The 17,822-nt window shown below is 53.0% G+C and overlaps 5 protein-coding genes across 5 annotated transcripts; 3 read left to right on the forward strand and 2 right to left on the reverse strand.

The window, feature by feature from the left end:
* Nucleotides 1–769: 769 nt before the first annotated feature.
* Nucleotides 770–3,447, forward strand: PG998_001580 (uncharacterized protein; the record flags this gene model as incomplete). Its single annotated transcript, XM_066868398.1, has 7 exons — nt 770–1,304; nt 1,367–1,673; nt 1,740–2,286; nt 2,346–2,664; nt 2,725–2,760; nt 2,820–3,295; nt 3,388–3,447. The coding sequence occupies 7 exons, from the start codon at nt 770–772 to the stop codon at nt 3,445–3,447; spliced, it is 2,280 nt and encodes a 759-aa protein (XP_066736813.1).
* A 2,378-nt stretch (nt 3,448–5,825) lies between these two features.
* On the reverse strand, nt 5,826–8,939 carry PG998_001581 (uncharacterized protein; the record flags this gene model as incomplete). Its single annotated transcript, XM_066868399.1, has 1 exon — nt 5,826–8,939. One exon carries the CDS (start codon nt 8,937–8,939, stop codon nt 5,826–5,828), a length of 3,114 nt encoding a protein of 1,037 aa, XP_066736814.1.
* Nucleotides 8,940–11,179: 2,240 nt separating this feature from the next.
* On the forward strand, nt 11,180–13,305 carry PG998_001582 (uncharacterized protein; the record flags this gene model as incomplete). Its single annotated transcript, XM_066868400.1, has 5 exons — nt 11,180–11,809; nt 11,866–12,762; nt 12,824–12,989; nt 13,041–13,157; nt 13,226–13,305. The coding sequence occupies 5 exons, from the start codon at nt 11,180–11,182 to the stop codon at nt 13,303–13,305; spliced, it is 1,890 nt and encodes a 629-aa protein (XP_066736815.1).
* A 1,075-nt stretch (nt 13,306–14,380) lies between these two features.
* PG998_001583 (uncharacterized protein) lies at nt 14,381–15,765 on the forward strand (the record flags this gene model as incomplete). The annotated part of the gene is made up of 6 exons (XM_066868401.1): nt 14,381–14,454; nt 14,582–14,691; nt 14,961–15,059; nt 15,212–15,272; nt 15,336–15,561; nt 15,625–15,765. 6 exons carry the CDS (start codon nt 14,381–14,383, stop codon nt 15,763–15,765), a joined length of 711 nt encoding a protein of 236 aa, XP_066736816.1.
* Nucleotides 15,766–16,489: 724 nt separating this feature from the next.
* PG998_001584 (MIOREX complex component 10) lies at nt 16,490–17,770 on the reverse strand (the record flags this gene model as incomplete). The annotated part of the gene is made up of 1 exon (XM_066868402.1): nt 16,490–17,770. The coding sequence occupies one exon, from the start codon at nt 17,768–17,770 to the stop codon at nt 16,490–16,492; it is 1,281 nt and encodes a 426-aa protein (XP_066736817.1).
* Nucleotides 17,771–17,822: the final 52 nt, after the last annotated feature.

Consider the following 17,822-nt stretch of genomic DNA (forward strand, 5'->3'; position numbering starts at 1 on the left):
TCCCATTGCCACGCTCCGTGCCACGTACCTCTTTATCTCACTCTTCTCCCCTCCCCTCCCCCCTGTCCCCTTCTCCCCTCTCTCCGTGCGGGGTATGTTCCGACGTTCCATCAAGATATATCGCCCAATCGCGCTCCCCTGTACCGTTGCCGGGGTACCATCCGATTCTCCTTTCTGGCGGCAACTGTCAAGAACCCGGGGTAAGCTGCAGACGATTCGCTTCGTACATAGGGTTCGTTCTTGCCTCCGCTTAGGGGCGACTGCATATGACTGCATGCATTGGGAATGTCTCATGGTGGTAACTGCCCGAAGCCACCAAGCAACCACGCGAGACCATGCAGTCAAGGCCCCTTTTCCCTGGTCTCCCGCCTGCTAGACCCAGAGCGTTGGGTGGAGGTACGTCGGCCCGCGACTTGACCAGTCTAGGTCTAGATCTATCCAGGCAGCCGTTACATGGTAGTCTGACTGGCCGTCGTCGTACGGCTAAGATGGCATGGTGTGTGCCTGTGTGTGTGTGACAAGGCTTGCCCAACTGCATTTAGACGCACCAATATAAGTGTCTGGCCACTCCCGGCCACACTCCTCGCGCTCGTGTCAGCTCAACCATTACGCGACTTATATGCCTTTGGGCGCCAATACCACAACAAATTGTGCCGGGGATTGAAAAGGCCCTTAGTCTGATAAGCCAAGGAGACCGACCCTCGGTCTCTCCTATTCAGTGCATATCTCGAAGACTAGAACAAGCCCTGCGACATACTGGCCACTGGATATGAGTGGCAAACGCTTGCGGAAAGCCGAGGGGAGTGGTGTAGGCAACGACTCCGTGCCACCAGCATACGGCGACTACGAGGGGCCACAGATTGACGAAGAGACTGAATCTCAGCTCAGGGCTGCTTTTTACAATCTCAATTTGGGCAGCGACGCCTCTCCGACCCCTTTGGTCGATACCTGCCTGGCTCATCTGAAGCTACTGCGTGCATTCGAAGACCTGAAGAGCCGCGTGGGACACTCGGACGGACTGTGGGATATATGGGATTCTCGAGCTCAGAATGCGGGCCGCGGCGGGCCTGGGCGATCAACCGATGCGCTGGAAATATTGGTGAAACTACGCGAGAAGCGGTGGGCGGTCTATGTTGCCAGGGCAGTCGATCGATATGAAGCTTGGTGGAAGAGCTTTGTGCCAGTTATGTTGACCGAGTCTGACATGTTCGCAGACGGCAAGGAAGGGCAGCTTTCCAGGTTCGAGGGCTTCACTTCCAAGCGCGAACCTATGATCTGGACAAGCAACTCTTTGCCCCCGCTGGGTAACACTGACCTTTTGTTTCACTTGGGGCGATTTCGGTGGCTAATCAGGTTGTGGCTACAGACGTCCTTCTCGTTTGGCATGCCCATATGCTCAACCCTCGAACTTTTCTCGAAGACTGCTTGAGATGGGGGTACGGCCACCTATGGCATAGCGGCATGCCATGGACTGAGATTAATGCGGTCTTGACGCCGGGCTTCGAATACGAAGTCACACAAGAGTGCAAGGACGGCTGGACTCACAGGACCGGTCTGGCTTGGTCCAACCGGGACGACCCGGATATCAAACCGCTACGATGTCCGGTTTGTTTTGACTGGGACACCTACCCATGGACGACCTGCGGACTCCCGAAGGACTACAAAGGCTCTAGGTAAGGCCTGCCCAGACTGCATACACAATAACACCCTTGATTTCGAGGCTGAGATTTGACGTATAGGAAGCCTGGCCTTGTTGGCAGCGGGATCGGCGACGGCCAGCTCAAATCAGAATGCGGACGGTGTGGCGTCACCATCGATGAGGACTTGCTTCGTGTTGCTAAGTTTAGGGACGACGTTGAGAACCTGGTGACGCATGACTGGCCAATGGCTGGGACCATCCTCGACATTCGAGACGGGCTGGTTCGGAAGCAACAAAAAGACCCCGACCAGCTTTTCCCAAACCGTCTGGTCCGTCGGGGCCTCCTCGTGGATGTCACAAATATCTTCCAGCCGGGAAGCAAGGTGAAAGCAAGCATGTCGGTGATTAGGGACAGGATAGAGAAAATCACGTCCCATACGTCACGCCGGCACAGCTCCGACCTGCTCAAGAAAATCGACAAGAACATCGATGGCGTTGGAACATTGGCACCCCATCGACTATCCAAACAGGCGCGTATGCAAACGCGTTGCATGATGTCGAAGTATTGGGAGAACTCGTCCATATTTGGACTCGACCTCAGGGGTGCTGTCATGCGCCAGGGCGTCTTTACGGAGAAAATGTACAAGGTGAGTAGGCGTTCCTTTCTCTTCGACTGCGTTGTAGCCGTAGCTGACAAACATTCCAGATCGACTGGCTGCATAGCCCTACGGCCAGGTTCACAATGGAAAAGCTGGTCGTCAAATACGAGAGATTCTTTGACATTGCTGCCAAGTTTCCCGACGAGTTTGTGACACCAACTCTCGACGTAGACCTCGCATGGCACACCCATCAACTGAGCCCAAGCCGATATTTCGACTACTCGGTTGTAAAGACCAAGATTTTCATCGATCACAACGACAAGGTCGACGAGGAAAAGCTGGCAGAATCCTTCGACTGGATGGTGAAGACGTACCAGCAGAAATACGGAGAAGTTTATTCAGAATGCTTTTGTTGGTTCTGCGAGAGTAAGTCGGTCTATTCCCGTCATCCCAAAAAGACAGATAGTCACTGACTTTGCCAACAAGGCTTGCGGTTCAAGCACATCTCTTCGATGAAGAAACGTTCGTCCCAACATGCTTCGCGAATTTTGTCGACCGAGCACGCTAACTCCTGCTTCTAGTGACACCCGAATGGCGAGTAGCAGTCCAAGAAGGCAACGGAGAGTCTGTTCACATTTCGACACACCCGGCCGTTCAGGCCGAGGACGAGCATAACCCGGGACGACGAACGCGGCGACTAGTCTTCCACAACGATGTTGACGACGCGTATTCCAAAGCACTGAAGAAAACGAGCCAGGGCCCGAAGAAAGCATTGTTCAGTCGCACAAAGTCTGGCTCCTCGAGTTCGTCATCAAGCACTACCATCATGGGCCCGCGTGGTGAAGATCACTGCGATCATTGGGGGAAATCTATCGCTTTGCCTGGGCCTTGGGCTTCGGAGCCTGTAGCGACCCTCACACCGCAAATGTACCCGAGCCACCCGGGCCTCATACACACGGCGCCAGGGCAACCTGGGGCATGCGCCGCTGGAACATGTGGTGGTTCGGCCGGTTGTGGGTCAGGGGCACTTGCGCTCTGTGGTGCAGGCTGTTCAGGGGTAAGATCACAGAAACCCTCATCCGGTCCACGTCCCGCTTGTAGTGCACGACATCGACGACACGGTTTTTGCTAACAACGGGACTTTGACAGATGGGCCGTAACATATTCGGCGGCAGCGCTGGGTGTGCTGGCGGGTCAGGCTCCGGATGAACGGGCCATAATATGTGTCTTCGGGCGTAGGGGATGTCACCACATTGCTTTGTGATGGACTGTTTCAGGAGACCCGGCTTTTCAAAGCCACAGGTGTGCTCAATGCACAAGGGTTGGTTGCTATCCTCACTTGACCTTCTCAAAATTTCCTAGCTTCCTCTACCCTCAGTCTGAACAGGACTATAGGCGGAAGAAGTGCCTCCGGCGCTAGCCAACAACACGTACTCGGCCTGATGCCTGAGCGTTCGGCCATGCATCCTATTCTTTTTCGTTCTCCAGCGTTGCAGCCCCATTAGCCTTTGTGACTGTTGCCAATCAGTGCGCAGTTCGACATCCTGAAGGACACTTGATGCATGTGTAACAAAGCCACGTAGCAGCCAAGACGGCTTATACGGTATGCTTGGGGACTTACGCCGCTAACTCGATACTGCCGGCATTCCCCAGACTTTTCCTGTCGGGCGGGATGCCCGATTTGTACCCCCTGTCGCCGCCCTTTCTACCACCCTAGGGTGATCGTCCACGCCCAGACCACACCTCAATGCAGCTGTCTATGACGAGCAGTAGTAATGCAGAACAATATACCCGGCTCCTGCAGGCAGCAGGGTAGCATGAGAACCATACGCTGCAACTGAGTCTGATATCCTGGCTTTGGCCCCCGGCACGCTGGATGAATTGTCCAGAGCGGCCAGAATCGGAGATAGGACATGTGTACCCCCTTGGCCGGAGGAGGATGAAGCCAACATCCGAGTCGTAATTACAATGAATCCAGAGGCACAAACTTCTTTTCCGATATCGATGATACAGGGCTGAACTCACACCTCGCAGCCTCTTTTAGGCTGTATAATCGTTTACTCGTGTTGGTACTGGCAGTTATTGTATTGATGATCAATGCTCACTGAACGTGCTTTTAAAAGATCTTAGTTTTGTTTGAATTTTCCCAACAAATTGGCCTGCTTGAACTGCGACTCGAAATAGCCGCAAACCTTTGGAAAAGGGCGTAGATGATGAAGGGGGAAAGCGGGTAGTCAGAAGGTATGGAAGCCATATATTACACGATCGCCGCCTTGTCACCCTGATTACTTCAACGCCATGCAGCTACACATATTTGACATTAGTCTATAATCAGCGAGGTAAAGACTATGCTACCCTCCCCTCCAATGCCAAGCACATGTCATCTTTCTCTACAATCTGAGCCAACATCACTCGAGAAGGCGTTGAGATGGCGAATCGCAAGCTCGTGTTCACGTTGCAGGATATGGGGAAGAAAAGGGTTGGGGTACGCTCTTCCGTCACAACCTACCCAAGCAGAATGCCGCTTCTACTCTGACCTCCTCCAGGTATACCAGCTACAATACGAACGAACTGGGAGAATGTTCCGATTTGATGGGCAAAAGTGCTGAGAAGCCTCACTCACTTGAAACCCAAGCGCTGCTCTCATGTGGATAGACCTTGTCTCTCCTCTTGAGTGAAGCTGACGCAGCCTGTGTCATGTCGGTCACCAAAGGCAAATACAGCTTTCTCGCCCCTAGTGCAACCAATAGATAGTCAATCCTTGGTAGCTTCTGAGCAGACAGTTCGGACGGCACCGCGGAGGGCAGGCGCAATCGGGTACCAAGACGATCTCTGCTGGAGCAATGAGCTTGGCGTCGTGATCTACTTCACCGCCGACGTAGAACAGATTGGCGGCAGTACAACGGCAAGGGAAGCTCGTAAGCAGACGCTTTGGTCTCTCATTACATAACGAAGCACTGAAAGCGACCAAGAGATCGTGGCACTATATTACAAATCACTTTGATTGCCTAACACAAGTTATACTAGAACAGACGTAAAGAAACAGGCGCTTGGATTAGGTCAACCACGAACTGCAGACTTCTAATACACAGGGCCACTCTATTACGGGCCTGAACAGAGACAGAAGAATGGGTCTCAACTAGGGCAAACCACGGCCGATTAGGCACTGGGTTCCCTTTGACCAACGCCACTGACCAGTCGACGACCTTTTATAGCTCATGAGTTCTCTATAGGCAGAGAGTGCTGGTCGGAAATCAAATGTTCCTGAAACAAACATGGTACTAAAAGATCCAACGCCGTTTCCCTTGCTTTTTCTGTTTGCTCTTTCATCGTACACCAAAGCCCAGCACACAATGATTGCCCTCATCCTTCAAAAGGGCGGTGCAGCTCGGATATTGTCGTCTTTGCGGATGTTTGCCCAAGCAAATCAAGCGGTCTGTTCCGAGTTCTATCAGGAATCCGTGCGACATTGCCGTACATGACGACTGCTATTTCGTTAGGTTGCCAGTTCCACCTAGTGTATGCCTCGTAGTAGTGTAGGGAGAATGGGCCAAGTAGGTTGCCTGCGGGTTGAAGGAAGCAGCATTCTATGCTTGCTGATGATTCACCGGGACTCCGTTTGGTACAACTGCCGATGTTGCCTGCGGGCCGCCGACCGGATTCCCATTCATATGAGATGGTGCATTCGGTATCGCCGGTGATGCAGCATGTTGTCCGGGGCTGGGGCTGGAAGCGAAGTTGGCGCCAGTGGGGACAGGCGGTCTGGCACCTCCCAGACCAATGCCACCAAGACCTACCGGGGCACCGACTTGTTGGCCCTGGCCACTGATGGAATGGCGCATGCCTGCGTTAGTCTTTTGGGCATTCTTCTGCACCTCGAACTTGGCCCTGGCCTGATCCATCGCCTGCTGTACCTGGTTAGGACTGATGGATGTTTGGAACGCTGTGCCCTGGGAACTGTGTTGGCTTTGACTCGAACTATGTTGCGGCATTGGGGAATTACCGGCTGGTGGATAGTATTGATGATTTGGGTTGGGGCCCATACTAGGTTGACCGCCATATGAAGGTGGCCGGGTAGGCGTGGCCATGTGATTGTACGCTTGGGCTTGTTGTGACGGCGGTGGCTGTTGAGGTGGTTGCCCTTGTTGTTGTTGTTGTTGCATATACGGAGGTTGTTGGTGAGGAATGTGCGGCGATATGTTCCTGGGCGGCAAGTTGGGCGTGCCGTTGGTATAAGGGTTGTACGCTTGGTGGGGGGCGGCACCTGGAGGTGGCTGCTGTTGTGGGTAAGGCGGCTGTTGATATGGTGGTTGGTGGCCGGGTGGATAGCGTGCCTGAGGAGTAGAATTTGGCATGGGGTGGTAAGGTGGCTGCGGCTGGTAAGGAGGCCGGTTCTGGGCCGGTGTTCCGTACGCCGGATTGGGCTGGTTGTAGGAATGTCCGGGCTTAGCGTACTGCTGTGGGTAATTAGCGGCGGCGGGATAGCCGTTCGGCGGGCGGTAGCTTGTCGAGGCGGAACGCTGCTGTGTGTACGGAGGCATGCTTGGCGATGGGCGTGGCATGCCGGATGCTGCACGAGCCGGCGTTTGCGCACCGTAGTAACCTGGCCCTGGCATCTGAGTACGGTTCGTCCCCTGGTACTGAGTACCGCTGTATTGCAGATTGCTTGAAGAACTGGAAGATCGGTTCGGCATAGGCCTTGGTGTTGTCGCAGTTTGCTGCACAGACCTGGCCCGCGCAGATGATTCGTCCTCTTCCATGATGCCCTGGTACTCATCAGAACGAATTTCCAACTTGGTGCTGATGTTAAGCTCTTCGAGCTTGTCTGAATTGAGTCGAGCCACGGCAAATGGTGGCAGCATCTGTATGACAAAAGCCAGCTGAGCCTTCAAAGTTTCGTACGTTGCCGTCTCTTCAGCCGACGGCTGCACAGGAGAACCGCTCGTGAGCATGTCGCTCTGCGCCGGGTCTGCCGCATACCTGCTGTTTTGATTGACGACAGAAGGGAGAGACAAGTTGCGGTTCTTCTGGAAAGAAATCAATGTCTGGATCATGTCCGAAACCTCCTGTAGAATGTCGTCGACGTCCTTCTCAGCATCCGACTTTTGAGGGTTGCACATCTCTTCCAGACTGGGGTCGATCCTGTCATCCCACGTATCAATAGCATCTTCGATCAAGTCCTCATCCAAAGGAATTTCAATGTCCTTGTCCTTGTCGTCTTCAGTGGCAGCAGCATCGGGCATTTCGCTTTCGAGCAGACGGTCAAAATTGCGCTTGCCAACTTTATGCCACCACATCGTTTGACTGATCAGTCCGGATGAAACCATGGCAGCCGAATCGTCTTTGGAAGGTGCAAAGCTGGAGAAGGCCCCGCGGAAAAGAGCCTCCATTTCCGAGGTTTCCAGGTCGGTTGAGGAAGGCTTGGTACCAGCCAGGCTTAGGGCGCGTTCACGTTTCTTGGTCATGATCTGGGAAGGGGGCGCGGCATTACTGTAGTCTAGCCAACGGCCAGTGGAAATATTTTGGCCGAAGTAGGAGCCCGATCGATACTTGGATTTTTCAGTAAGCTCAGGCCGGTGCCATCCAACCTGAAGTCCTTTGGTGGTGCTCTTGGGTGCTTTGGGTGGCTGTAACGACGGCAGATTGCGTGGGGCGGGGAAGAGCTCGCCCAGTGTTTTCGACTTCTTGTCCTTCTCAATGGCAGAGGGGAAGGAGAAGGGGATCGTATGGGCTATTTTGATTCCGGCGGGCAAGCCTTCTTCCCGCAGTGGCCGAATAACACCATCAGAGTGGCCTTCGGTCGCCACAGGTTGTTGGAGGCTGGAATACAAGTGACGACGAGGTGCTTCACCGTAGACACTCAGGATCATGTTACCGCCCGAATTCGATTGCAAGTCACTAGCAAGCGACTGATCTTTCAATATCGCCGGGTCGCGTGTCGGATGGGGGTATGTCATTTCGCGACGGAAAAGCTCGAGAGCCTTCTTGTTGAATGCTCTGACCTTTGCTGCCATACCGTCATCAGAGCTGGCAGTCTCTTCAACCCCGACAGCCTGCAGATCGGCGAGTCGGTCGCTGACGGCAAGCTTGATATCCTTGACGACGGCGTCGAGCCCGGAATACTCGTCGGAGGCGACCTTGTCGGCGATAGAAGGTTGGGCATTGTCTTTGCTATCCTCGCCCTTTTGGCGTTTGGCTGACGGCTCTTGAGTAGGGTCGTAATCAGGTAGCGGTCGCTTAAGTATAGATGGCGTTGTGTCGAAGCTGCACCTTATTAGTATAATGTAGCGGACGCGTGCGCGAAGAGAGGAAGCGCAGCGTAGCGCGTAGTGCGCAAGGAGCAACACGCCAGGGCGGTTGGGGATGCGGGGATGCACATACCTTTCTAATACTAGTAAGTAATCGCGAATTGCGGCTTTGTCGGCCTCGGAAGGTTTCGCGGTGCCGTTGACAACGGACGTGTCGTGTCGCGGTTGGGAAGAGACGGCGCCGTTCTGATGCGGCTCGGTGATGCCAGCTGCATCACTGTTCTCGCGTTTGCGCTTTGTGGATGACTGCGATGCGGCGTCGGACATATCAACATCCTGGGATTGGTCCTGTTGCTGCGACGCGGGCGAGTCTTGGTGGTGCTGCTGCTGCTGTTGCGACGGCTCCGAAAGGCCGTTGGGGACAGCAGCGACGGCCGCGACGGGCGAGGCCATCCTGTGGTTGGTAGATAGATATTCTACTTGATGGATTAGGAAGAAATGCCAGTCACTAACTAGTTGCCCGTGGTGATTGTTGTTCAGTCGTCGACCTAACACCAACCAAAAAATTGGAGAATGGCTTGAATCAATAGACGTTGGCGTTCATAGGCGGTTTGCGGCCCGTTAAGGATGATGTCCAATGCCGGGGTGGAGGGGAGCTTGTCGCGCTTTTTTTTTTGGCCCTTCGTCGTTGATGGGTGCTGGGACGTGGTGGTGCTAAAGTAATTGTCGGGCGACGAGGCAAGGTGCGAGGCGCGTTTCGCTCTCGATCAACTCAAGTCGATTTGATGGATAGGCCAGTCCTTCAACAGCTACGGCCAGACTCTAGCAACGAGAGAGAGAAAAAAAGGTGGATTAATTAAGCAAGCAATAATGGAACGGAACTCTCTCAGTTCAAGTTGGACTGGCTGACAGGGCAGACAGGCAGACAGGCAGACAGACAAGACAGTCGGCTGCCAGCCTCGAATTGTTGCCTGGTGGTACGTGCACGTCGGTTCCGCCCCAAGAAACCGAGATTGGTAGAGAGGGATGGATGGATGGGTACTTGGCAGTTGCTGGAGGTTAACGTGAACGCCGGTGGACACGGCACCAATTCAGGAACAAACCACTTGACAAGAAGCAAGAGTGGAGTGAGAAGCAACTTCGTCCAACAACACCATAATGAATCGAGTTCGACTTGGCAAGGAATCCAAAGGCAAGGAAGGCTGCCGTCAACTGGGAGAGAGTGAAAAACGACACTCTCAAGTCAACCAAAACAACGCTTTGAAAATGCCAGTCACCGAATTACAGTGGTTATTTCCAGAGGGCGCTAGTAAACTTCAGGACAAGCTCGGATCAACGATTATCCCCTGCAACCGCGACTGCATTCTGTTCTCCTGGCCTGAATCCTTCCTTACGTCTTCGCATCCGTTCACTTGTCAGTTGACATCTCTATTCGTCTCCCGGCTGGTTTGAAGTGCGTGCCCCCATTTCTCCCCATCATTGCCCTCGTAGTCTGGTCGATGAGCAAAAAGAAGTGCTCGTCCATATAGGTAAAGTGAAAGACTCCACTCGCACCTATTCCGGTGCGTTTTATAGATAACGACCCCTCTAACCTACATGTAATACATGCGGGTCGCTCATACTGTACATACATACGCGACACCATTTGAGGCACCATGCCCACGGCGGTTGCAGAGTCCATCAGTATGCAGCTTAGGCAGAAGATTGGTTGCAAAGTTTTGCTTGTGATTGAATCGTTGACAACGAGGTATTGAATGGTTGGTAGCGACGCTAATAAGGGATCTGACATTGGCCAACAACTAATCTCATGAACCCCCTTGCTCTATACAAAACATCCGATTGGTGAGATTCCACCCGCAGGTGCTATACATATCATTGACTAGGTAGGCGAACTTGAGGCTTCAATGAATACGTTCCTTTGAATACTGACAAAACAGCATCTGTCTGCAGCACTGGAACAGTCGCCCAAATCTGATCTGGGAGCGGCTGCTGCCCTACCAAGTCAGTTCGATTATTGTTGATACTGAGAGTCTGGCATTGCCATCGGAGACAAGAGTAAATGGCGGGAAGATGAAACCATAATTACCCTCATGTTAACAGGTTGGAGGGCTCCCCTTTCCCAAGTACTAACTGAGCTGCAAAACATCTAGCCTCGACACGAAAGTTTATGCTAATCGCAGCTTAATGATGGACTAGATATCCATGCACATTCGTGACCCCTGTTTCTAAGTAACAATTCGATGCTACGAAGAGGCCCCCATCAACATACCTAAGTTATCAAGTCATCTCTCAATCCAGATGAAAAGCCTTTAGCATAGCTCGGTAGAAAAAGAGCTGTATATGTTCACGGCGACTTATCGACCCTCATGCAGTTATCATTAGCAACTGCAAGAGTTGTGCTGAATTAGACGACACGTCCTTGCTTGGTTTCTTATAAGGACACGGACGAATAATTGAATTATAGGCGTGCAGGAGAGACCCCCGCATTGATTAGCACACGCCAGTCGCCGGTCTCTCTCCATTAAGGTAGCCGAAGTCTCCGAGTCTCCCGAGTTCTTGCATCTACATAAACTCAAATATGCAGTCTCATTTGACATAAGTTGGAGGCCGAACCCCTCACTGACCAACGCATCGCTCTCTCTTTTCCTTCTTAGAGAATTTGTCCACTCTTGTACACATTACTCACAGGCGTCATGCCTTCGCCGCGGCAGTTCACGGATTATGACGTCCTCATCGTAGGTGGCGGTTCTGCCGGTCTCTGTGCCGGGATCTGGCTGGCACGCTGCGGTATCAGTTTCAAGATTCTGGAGCGCCGCGATGGGCCCATGCGGCACGGGCAGGCGGACGGGGTGCAGTGCCGCACCGTCGAGGTCTTTGAGAGCTTCGGTATCGAGGGGGCGCTGCTCCGGGAGGCGTATCACGTGCTTGAGCTCGCGTTCTGGGCACCATCTGATAGTATCGGCTTAGACGGCGGCGATTGTGCGTCGGGAGGCCTGAGCAAGCTTGCGAAAGCAGGTGGACAGAAGAGCAGGGGTATCACAAGGACGCATTATGCCCCTGATACGGAACCGGGGATAAGCCATATGCCGCACGTCATTCTAAACCAAGCACGGATGAACAGTATCATGACGGAAGAAATGACGAGGGTCGCGGAGAAAGACATGATAGAGTACGGAGTCGAAGTATTGGATGTCAGTGTGGATTATGAGCAAGCGAAGGATCCAGATGCGTACTGCGTTGGTGTTACAGTCAGAAGGGACGGAGATACGAAGCATATGCGGGCCAAGTACGTTATAGTGAGCAGATACCCCATCTCTCAGCCGGTTCGAACCATACATTCCTGGTTTTTCGCGATTTGCTAATTTAATACGTCTTTAAGGGGTGTGACGGAGCGCACTCCATCGTCCGGAAGTCTCTTGGTTTCAAGATGATAGGAGACAGCCGCGATGCCATATGGGGTGTGATGGACGTCTACCCGCGCACCGACTTCCCTGACATCCGGAAAAAGGTGCTGATCAACTCGGAAGCCGGGAACATGGTGGTCATCCCGCGCGAAGGCGATTACCTTGTGCGATTCTACATCGAGATGCCTCAGCACACGGGCGCCGCCGCCGCCGACATCACGCTAGCGGACCTGCACGAGAAGGCGCGGCTGATATTTCAGCCGTACAAAATGGAATTCGCCGACACCACGTGGTGGTCCGCCTATGCGATCGGACAACGCCGGGCCGACCACTTCACGGCGAGCCACCGAGTCTTTCTGACGGGTGACGCCTGTCACACGCACTCGCCCAAGGCCGGGCAGGGCATGAACGTCAGCCTGCAGGACGGGTACAATCTAGGCTGGAAGCTGGGCACCGTGCTGCGCGGTCGAGCGAAGCCCACGCTGCTGGAGACGTACGTTTTGGAGCGGCAGAAGGTGGCCACGGACCTCATCGAGTTCGACCGTTACTTCACGCAGCTCTTCTCTACGGCGTACCGGAAGGAACACGGCATCACCCCCGAACACTTCCACGAGCAGTTTGTCAAGTCGGGCAGATATACGGCCGGTCAAGCACTGAAGTATGATGAGTCCGTGATCGTCTGCTTAGACGGTGCGAGGAGTTCGGCGCAGAACTTGGAGGTCGGCATGAGATTCCCGAGCGCGCAGGTTGTTAGGGTCTGTGACGCAAAGGCAATGCAACTAGTGCGAGCTCTCCCCTCGGACTCTAGTTGGCATATTGTAGTCTTTGCTGGAGACATCCGCGGCGCCGAAGCTTCGGAAAACCTAGACCAGGTGAGTGACAGCCTTGCGTGCAAACGTACTTTCAAAACTAATGTGTGTCAACCGTGCTCAGGTGTCGCGCAAACTCTCGAAGATAGTGCATAAGTTCACACCAGAGGGGGCCCAATCAGACAGCATATTGCATATGGTCCTTGTTCTTTCTGGAAAGCGAACAGACATCGAAGTGGCCCAGATACCCGAAGCGTTCACGCCAATTATAGGCAGATTGAAGTTGAAATGTAGGTTATTCTGTGTATATGTTACCCAGCGCGTAGCTGATTCAATGGCAGGCCTGTTGAACATTTTTATCGACGACCAAAGCTACAACTCTGGCCATGGTCATGCTTATGATGCTTATGGGGTGAAGCCGAACGACGGGGCTCTGGTCGTGATAAGACCTGACCAGTGTAAGTCTCAAATACCAGACCCCCTCCGGATTTCTAACTTTCATATCACTAATCGCTGCTTATATCAGACATTGCCAAAGTGTGCAGTCTGGGTGAAGTCGAGCAGTTGGACTCCTTCTTCGCAGGATTCATGGAGACGTTTGGTTGATTATACATGTAGAGCGAGCCGTAACAAATCAATCGTGCATGAGGCTGGTAATTTGGCGGCTTGTGTAACCATCGACGGCCATTAGCCGCTCCTGTCGATTCAGTCGGGTTTGCCAAGTTTCGGATACCTGCTCGTTGGTCGGTACCCAGTCACATCCCATAGCTGTTGGCGCCTGATGCGGGCGAGTCGCGCAATTCTTTCAAAGCGGTATTTAAATCTCTCCTTTGGAAGCTATAGGTATCTGGCAACGATGTTAATAGGCCAATATCATGATTGCCGGCTTTGGTGTTGGGATGCACCTGCTTGCTGCCTGCTGCGGCCCATGGCGGGCAATGGCGGAGCGAAGTTCCGATTGGAGACGAACCCGCATATTGCCGCCCATCCGACCAGCAACAGCATCACAGTCTATCTTCACGTTAGCAGAAGGAGCACCGTGACACGTACGACGGCTTCGAAGAGAACAAATGGAATTCCCGACCTTTGGGAGGCCACGTGGGGGCGGATGGGTTGGGAACAGCATATGCGTATCTCTGGTATTTGTACGGAGTAGCAAGGGGACACGGAGGTCTTCAGTATCCAATAGGCCTCCGCGTCAGGCTGCATCCTCCTGTAGTCATGCAGACACACACATACACGAATACCCTTGACACCATGCAAAGAGCTGCATAGGACTTTGCAAATCACCTTCCACTCGACATAAGAAGCAACGAAACCAAGAGACTGACGGTCCCAGTCCTCCAATGCCACACCCAAGCTGAACATCGCGCAAACCCAATTTTGTTAGCTCGATTAACGGGAGAGCTCTCGGTAAGGACCCAGTCTGTCGACGAGCAAGTGCCGTTGCACTACATGCACACTCCAACATTAGACATATCGCCAGACCCTCTCCTGGCAGCTATAAGTACTGCGTGTTCCCTGCATCGCATCCACCCCGCCGCACTTATACGAAACCGTACTTACACGTAGTTCCTCTCCCGCCATTGACCCTAGTGCCCCGGATGAGAGTCTCTCCTTGTTTTCGTTTTTGTTTGATTTTTCTGGCTTCTTTTTGCTGCTAACATCACTACTGCAAGCCATGGGGTCCGACGAGGCTGATCGTGACGAAAATACGCGCGAGAACCGCGATAGTGGCGTTGGCGACGACACATTGTGAGTCGGAAACCTCCCTTGCGCGACCATGAACGGGACTCTGTCACCCCATCCGGGGACGAGCTACTACTGCTTGCCTACCTATACTACTCCTACTTGGGTTCTGAGCTAAATGCCCGCTCTTCAGATACGGCGGCTCCACCATCCGGACGATTGAGACCTCACGGACAGCCGACTCCGACGTCTTCAATGTGGTCCACGAACACGGACGAACCTATCACTCGTACAAGGCTGGTCGTAAGTCGACGAGTACTTGCTTGTATCACAGCCCAGAAAACTAATCTCGTATCACTATGCAATAGGCTATCTGCAGCCAAATGACGAAGTGAGTCTCGCAATCCTCCTCGTCCATGTCCAGCATGCCCCGGTCTTATTTTTGCTTAACTGAACGCCCTATCTAGCGCGAACAGAGACGGGAATGTAAGCCGTTCTTCTCTTCTCTCATCACAAATCTGGCCTGGCCGAGCCATCCGCTGCGTCGATTACTCACGGGCATTCGTCAGTAGCTCTCGAGAACCAGATATGGCTCCTGACACTCGATGGCAAATTGTTCTTGTCCCCGATCGATCAAGTCTACAACATATTAGATATATGCACGGGAACTGGTCAGTATCAGTCATCTTTGCCCCCCCGAAAGGAATACAGTATTGAAATTCGATAGGCTTATGGGCAATTTCCATGGGTAAGTTTGGCTGCCTGCCTAGTATTCTAAACCAAGCGCCCAAAAACCGTCGCTCACATTCCTGCGGCATCGCAGCCCATCAGTTTCCTGGGGCGCGCATCATAGGTAACGATCTCAGTCCTATTACGCCTCCTAGGTAAGACCCCATCCCGATCGCTGTCTTGTCTGGAAGATTGATCACATATACCGTGTGAACCAGGATACCCGCGAACTGTCAATTCGAGGTCGATGATGTGGAAGAGTTCCCATGGATATACTCTCATAAATTTGACTTTATACATGCACGAAGTATCTATGCATGTTTTGAAGACACGCAACGGGTTATAATCGAAGCAGCTGCGTGGCTCGAGGACAATGGCTGGCTGGAGGTGCAGGACTGGCTAGTCCCGATGCGTTGCGATGACGGAAGCTGGGATGGCACCGCGGTAGGCCACAAACCGTCTGCCCGAGTTCTGATCCAAGGCAGAAATCTGGACTGACGTCTTCAGATAAAACGATTAACGGAAACGGCTGTCGAATGCTTTCGCAAGGCCGGGCGCTGCAATCACTCTGAGAAATTACCTGACATGTTCAGGAAAGCAGGCCTTGTAGACGTCAAAGAAGAGGTTATCTTGTGGCCCAGTAAGTAATGTCCCATGCTGTTTCCACTTGCATCGATTGTGCAGTTGTCGGATTGACCTCATGGTGCTGTCGTTAAGTCATCCTCAACGTAGTTGGCATGCGCTGATACAAATAAAACTTCAAGTGAACCCATGGGCGAAAGGAAAACGAAACAAGGAGGCAGGCCTACTCTGGAGTAAGCTTTCAAGCACATGTGTATCCTCTTGTCACAACGCCAACGACGCCTAACCGCAACATCACACAGTGGAGCTTAACAAGGAGGCATTAGAATCTGCGACCCTTGCATTACTCACGAGATATGGGAATTTTACCAAGGAGGAAGCCATGGAGCTCATCACCATGGCCAGGGTGGACTTACGCGACACCAAGATACATGCATATCAACCAGCGTAAGTTTTTGCACACTTGAGACCCAGCAACTTTCGTGGCCGAGCTAAGACGTATTCACAGGACAATAGTAACAGGGCGAAAGGCACCTCAAGTTGGTGATGCATAATGTAATCCAGCTAGGAACGCTCTTGTGTACATGACGGGCATAGTTTTGGATGTACCTGATCAATTATGAGTTGATGGAATGCGTCCACATACACTTAAGCCCCTTTTAAAAAATCACTCACGATTGCAGGATACTGGATCTTAAAGTAACTTTTTGTTTAGAGTTGGGTATCAAATGGGTTCCACTGCACGCTCCACGAGAATTTGAACTTGTCATACTATTTCCACAGCAGTTAATCACGATGATGACTGTAGATTCTCCCGAATTGGCCGGCCGTGGCCAAATTCTTCCATATAGACTCTCCTCAGCTCGAATCCCACCTCGACGGTGATGAGAATGATAATGATCCACTCGAGACGGTGGCCTTGCTTTTCACTGGACATCTCCCGCATGACGGCAACCAGCTCGTTGGCGTAGTCGATCCGCTTGTTCAGCTGGGCAATGCGCGGCTCCACATCCAGTGCCTTGCCCACGCGATCGTAGTACTGCTCCAGCTTTGACTCCTTATCCCAGAACAGGTCGGGGAGGGACTCGGCTAGCTCGTACTCGTTGAGTTGCGATCTCAAGCTCAGCAGCTCGCCCGTCTTCTTCAGGATGAAGGGCCTGGGCTGGTTCATCTCCGAACCACCCTTCAGGGTGATGGCCACGGGCCGGGCGTTCTCGTTGAACTCCTCCATTTGGTTTTCCAGCACTGCCAGTTTGGGGCTCCGTGCCAGACCGCTGGAGAAGGCAACCTTGGCCCAGGTCAAATCGCTATTTGAGCCATTGCCTTCGGCGCTCCCGGCTTTTGTGCCGAGGACTACTTCCTCGCCTCTCATATAGCTGGTATCCCTCGATTCGTCGGTTGTGAATTCGAGCTCTTCCATTTCGGCGCGGTTCACGTGGGGCACCTCGGCGGCACTGAACAACTGCTTCGTGGCAATCTTCAGGACCACACTGGAAGGGACGGACCAAGCCACCACGGTACCGGAGTCGAAGACGAAGATGTCGCCCTTCGCTGCTCGTGCATGTATGACTGTGTTTGTGTTGAGGCCCGCCGCATCCGGGTCGAGATCATAATTATGCAAGCTCAGGATCTCCTCAACCATTTCCATGTCGAAAGATTGTGCAACGCATATCGCTAGTATCTGGTTTTCGTAGTTGACCTCTGGCGCTTCCGAAACCCATGTCGAATTCTCCTTCTTCGCCGCAGCCTTCTGGATTTGTGTTTTCACTGCAGCGCTTCGGCGCTTTTTCGAGGCAGCCGGTCTCGCAGGCCGTGACTTGGCTGCCGCCGCCGTCGAGACTCTTGGGGTTGTAGCGTTTTCGCGTGCTCCGTCTTCCTCTGCCTCTAGCGCAGAGCTGTCACCTTTCTCGCCATTGGCAGCGAGCAGGCTATTTGAGGTGAAGAAATTGCGTCGCCGGGGCAGAGCTAGCATGGAGCTCTGGTGAAAGCATCGTTGGGGACGTGGGGTTGAAATGGCCGTGTGTAGCCCACGGTTTACCGAGCGGCTAAGCTGGTGGATTGAGGGACGCATTGCAGCGGCGCCACGATCAGAATGAAAGAAGCTCTACTAGATACGCGTGCGA

This window comes from Apiospora kogelbergensis (genome assembly GCF_038363985.1).
Source record: "Apiospora kogelbergensis strain CBS 113332 chromosome Unknown utg000001l_segment0_segment0, whole genome shotgun sequence".
In the NCBI taxonomy this organism is placed as follows: Eukaryota; Fungi; Ascomycota; class Sordariomycetes; order Amphisphaeriales; family Apiosporaceae; genus Apiospora; species Apiospora kogelbergensis.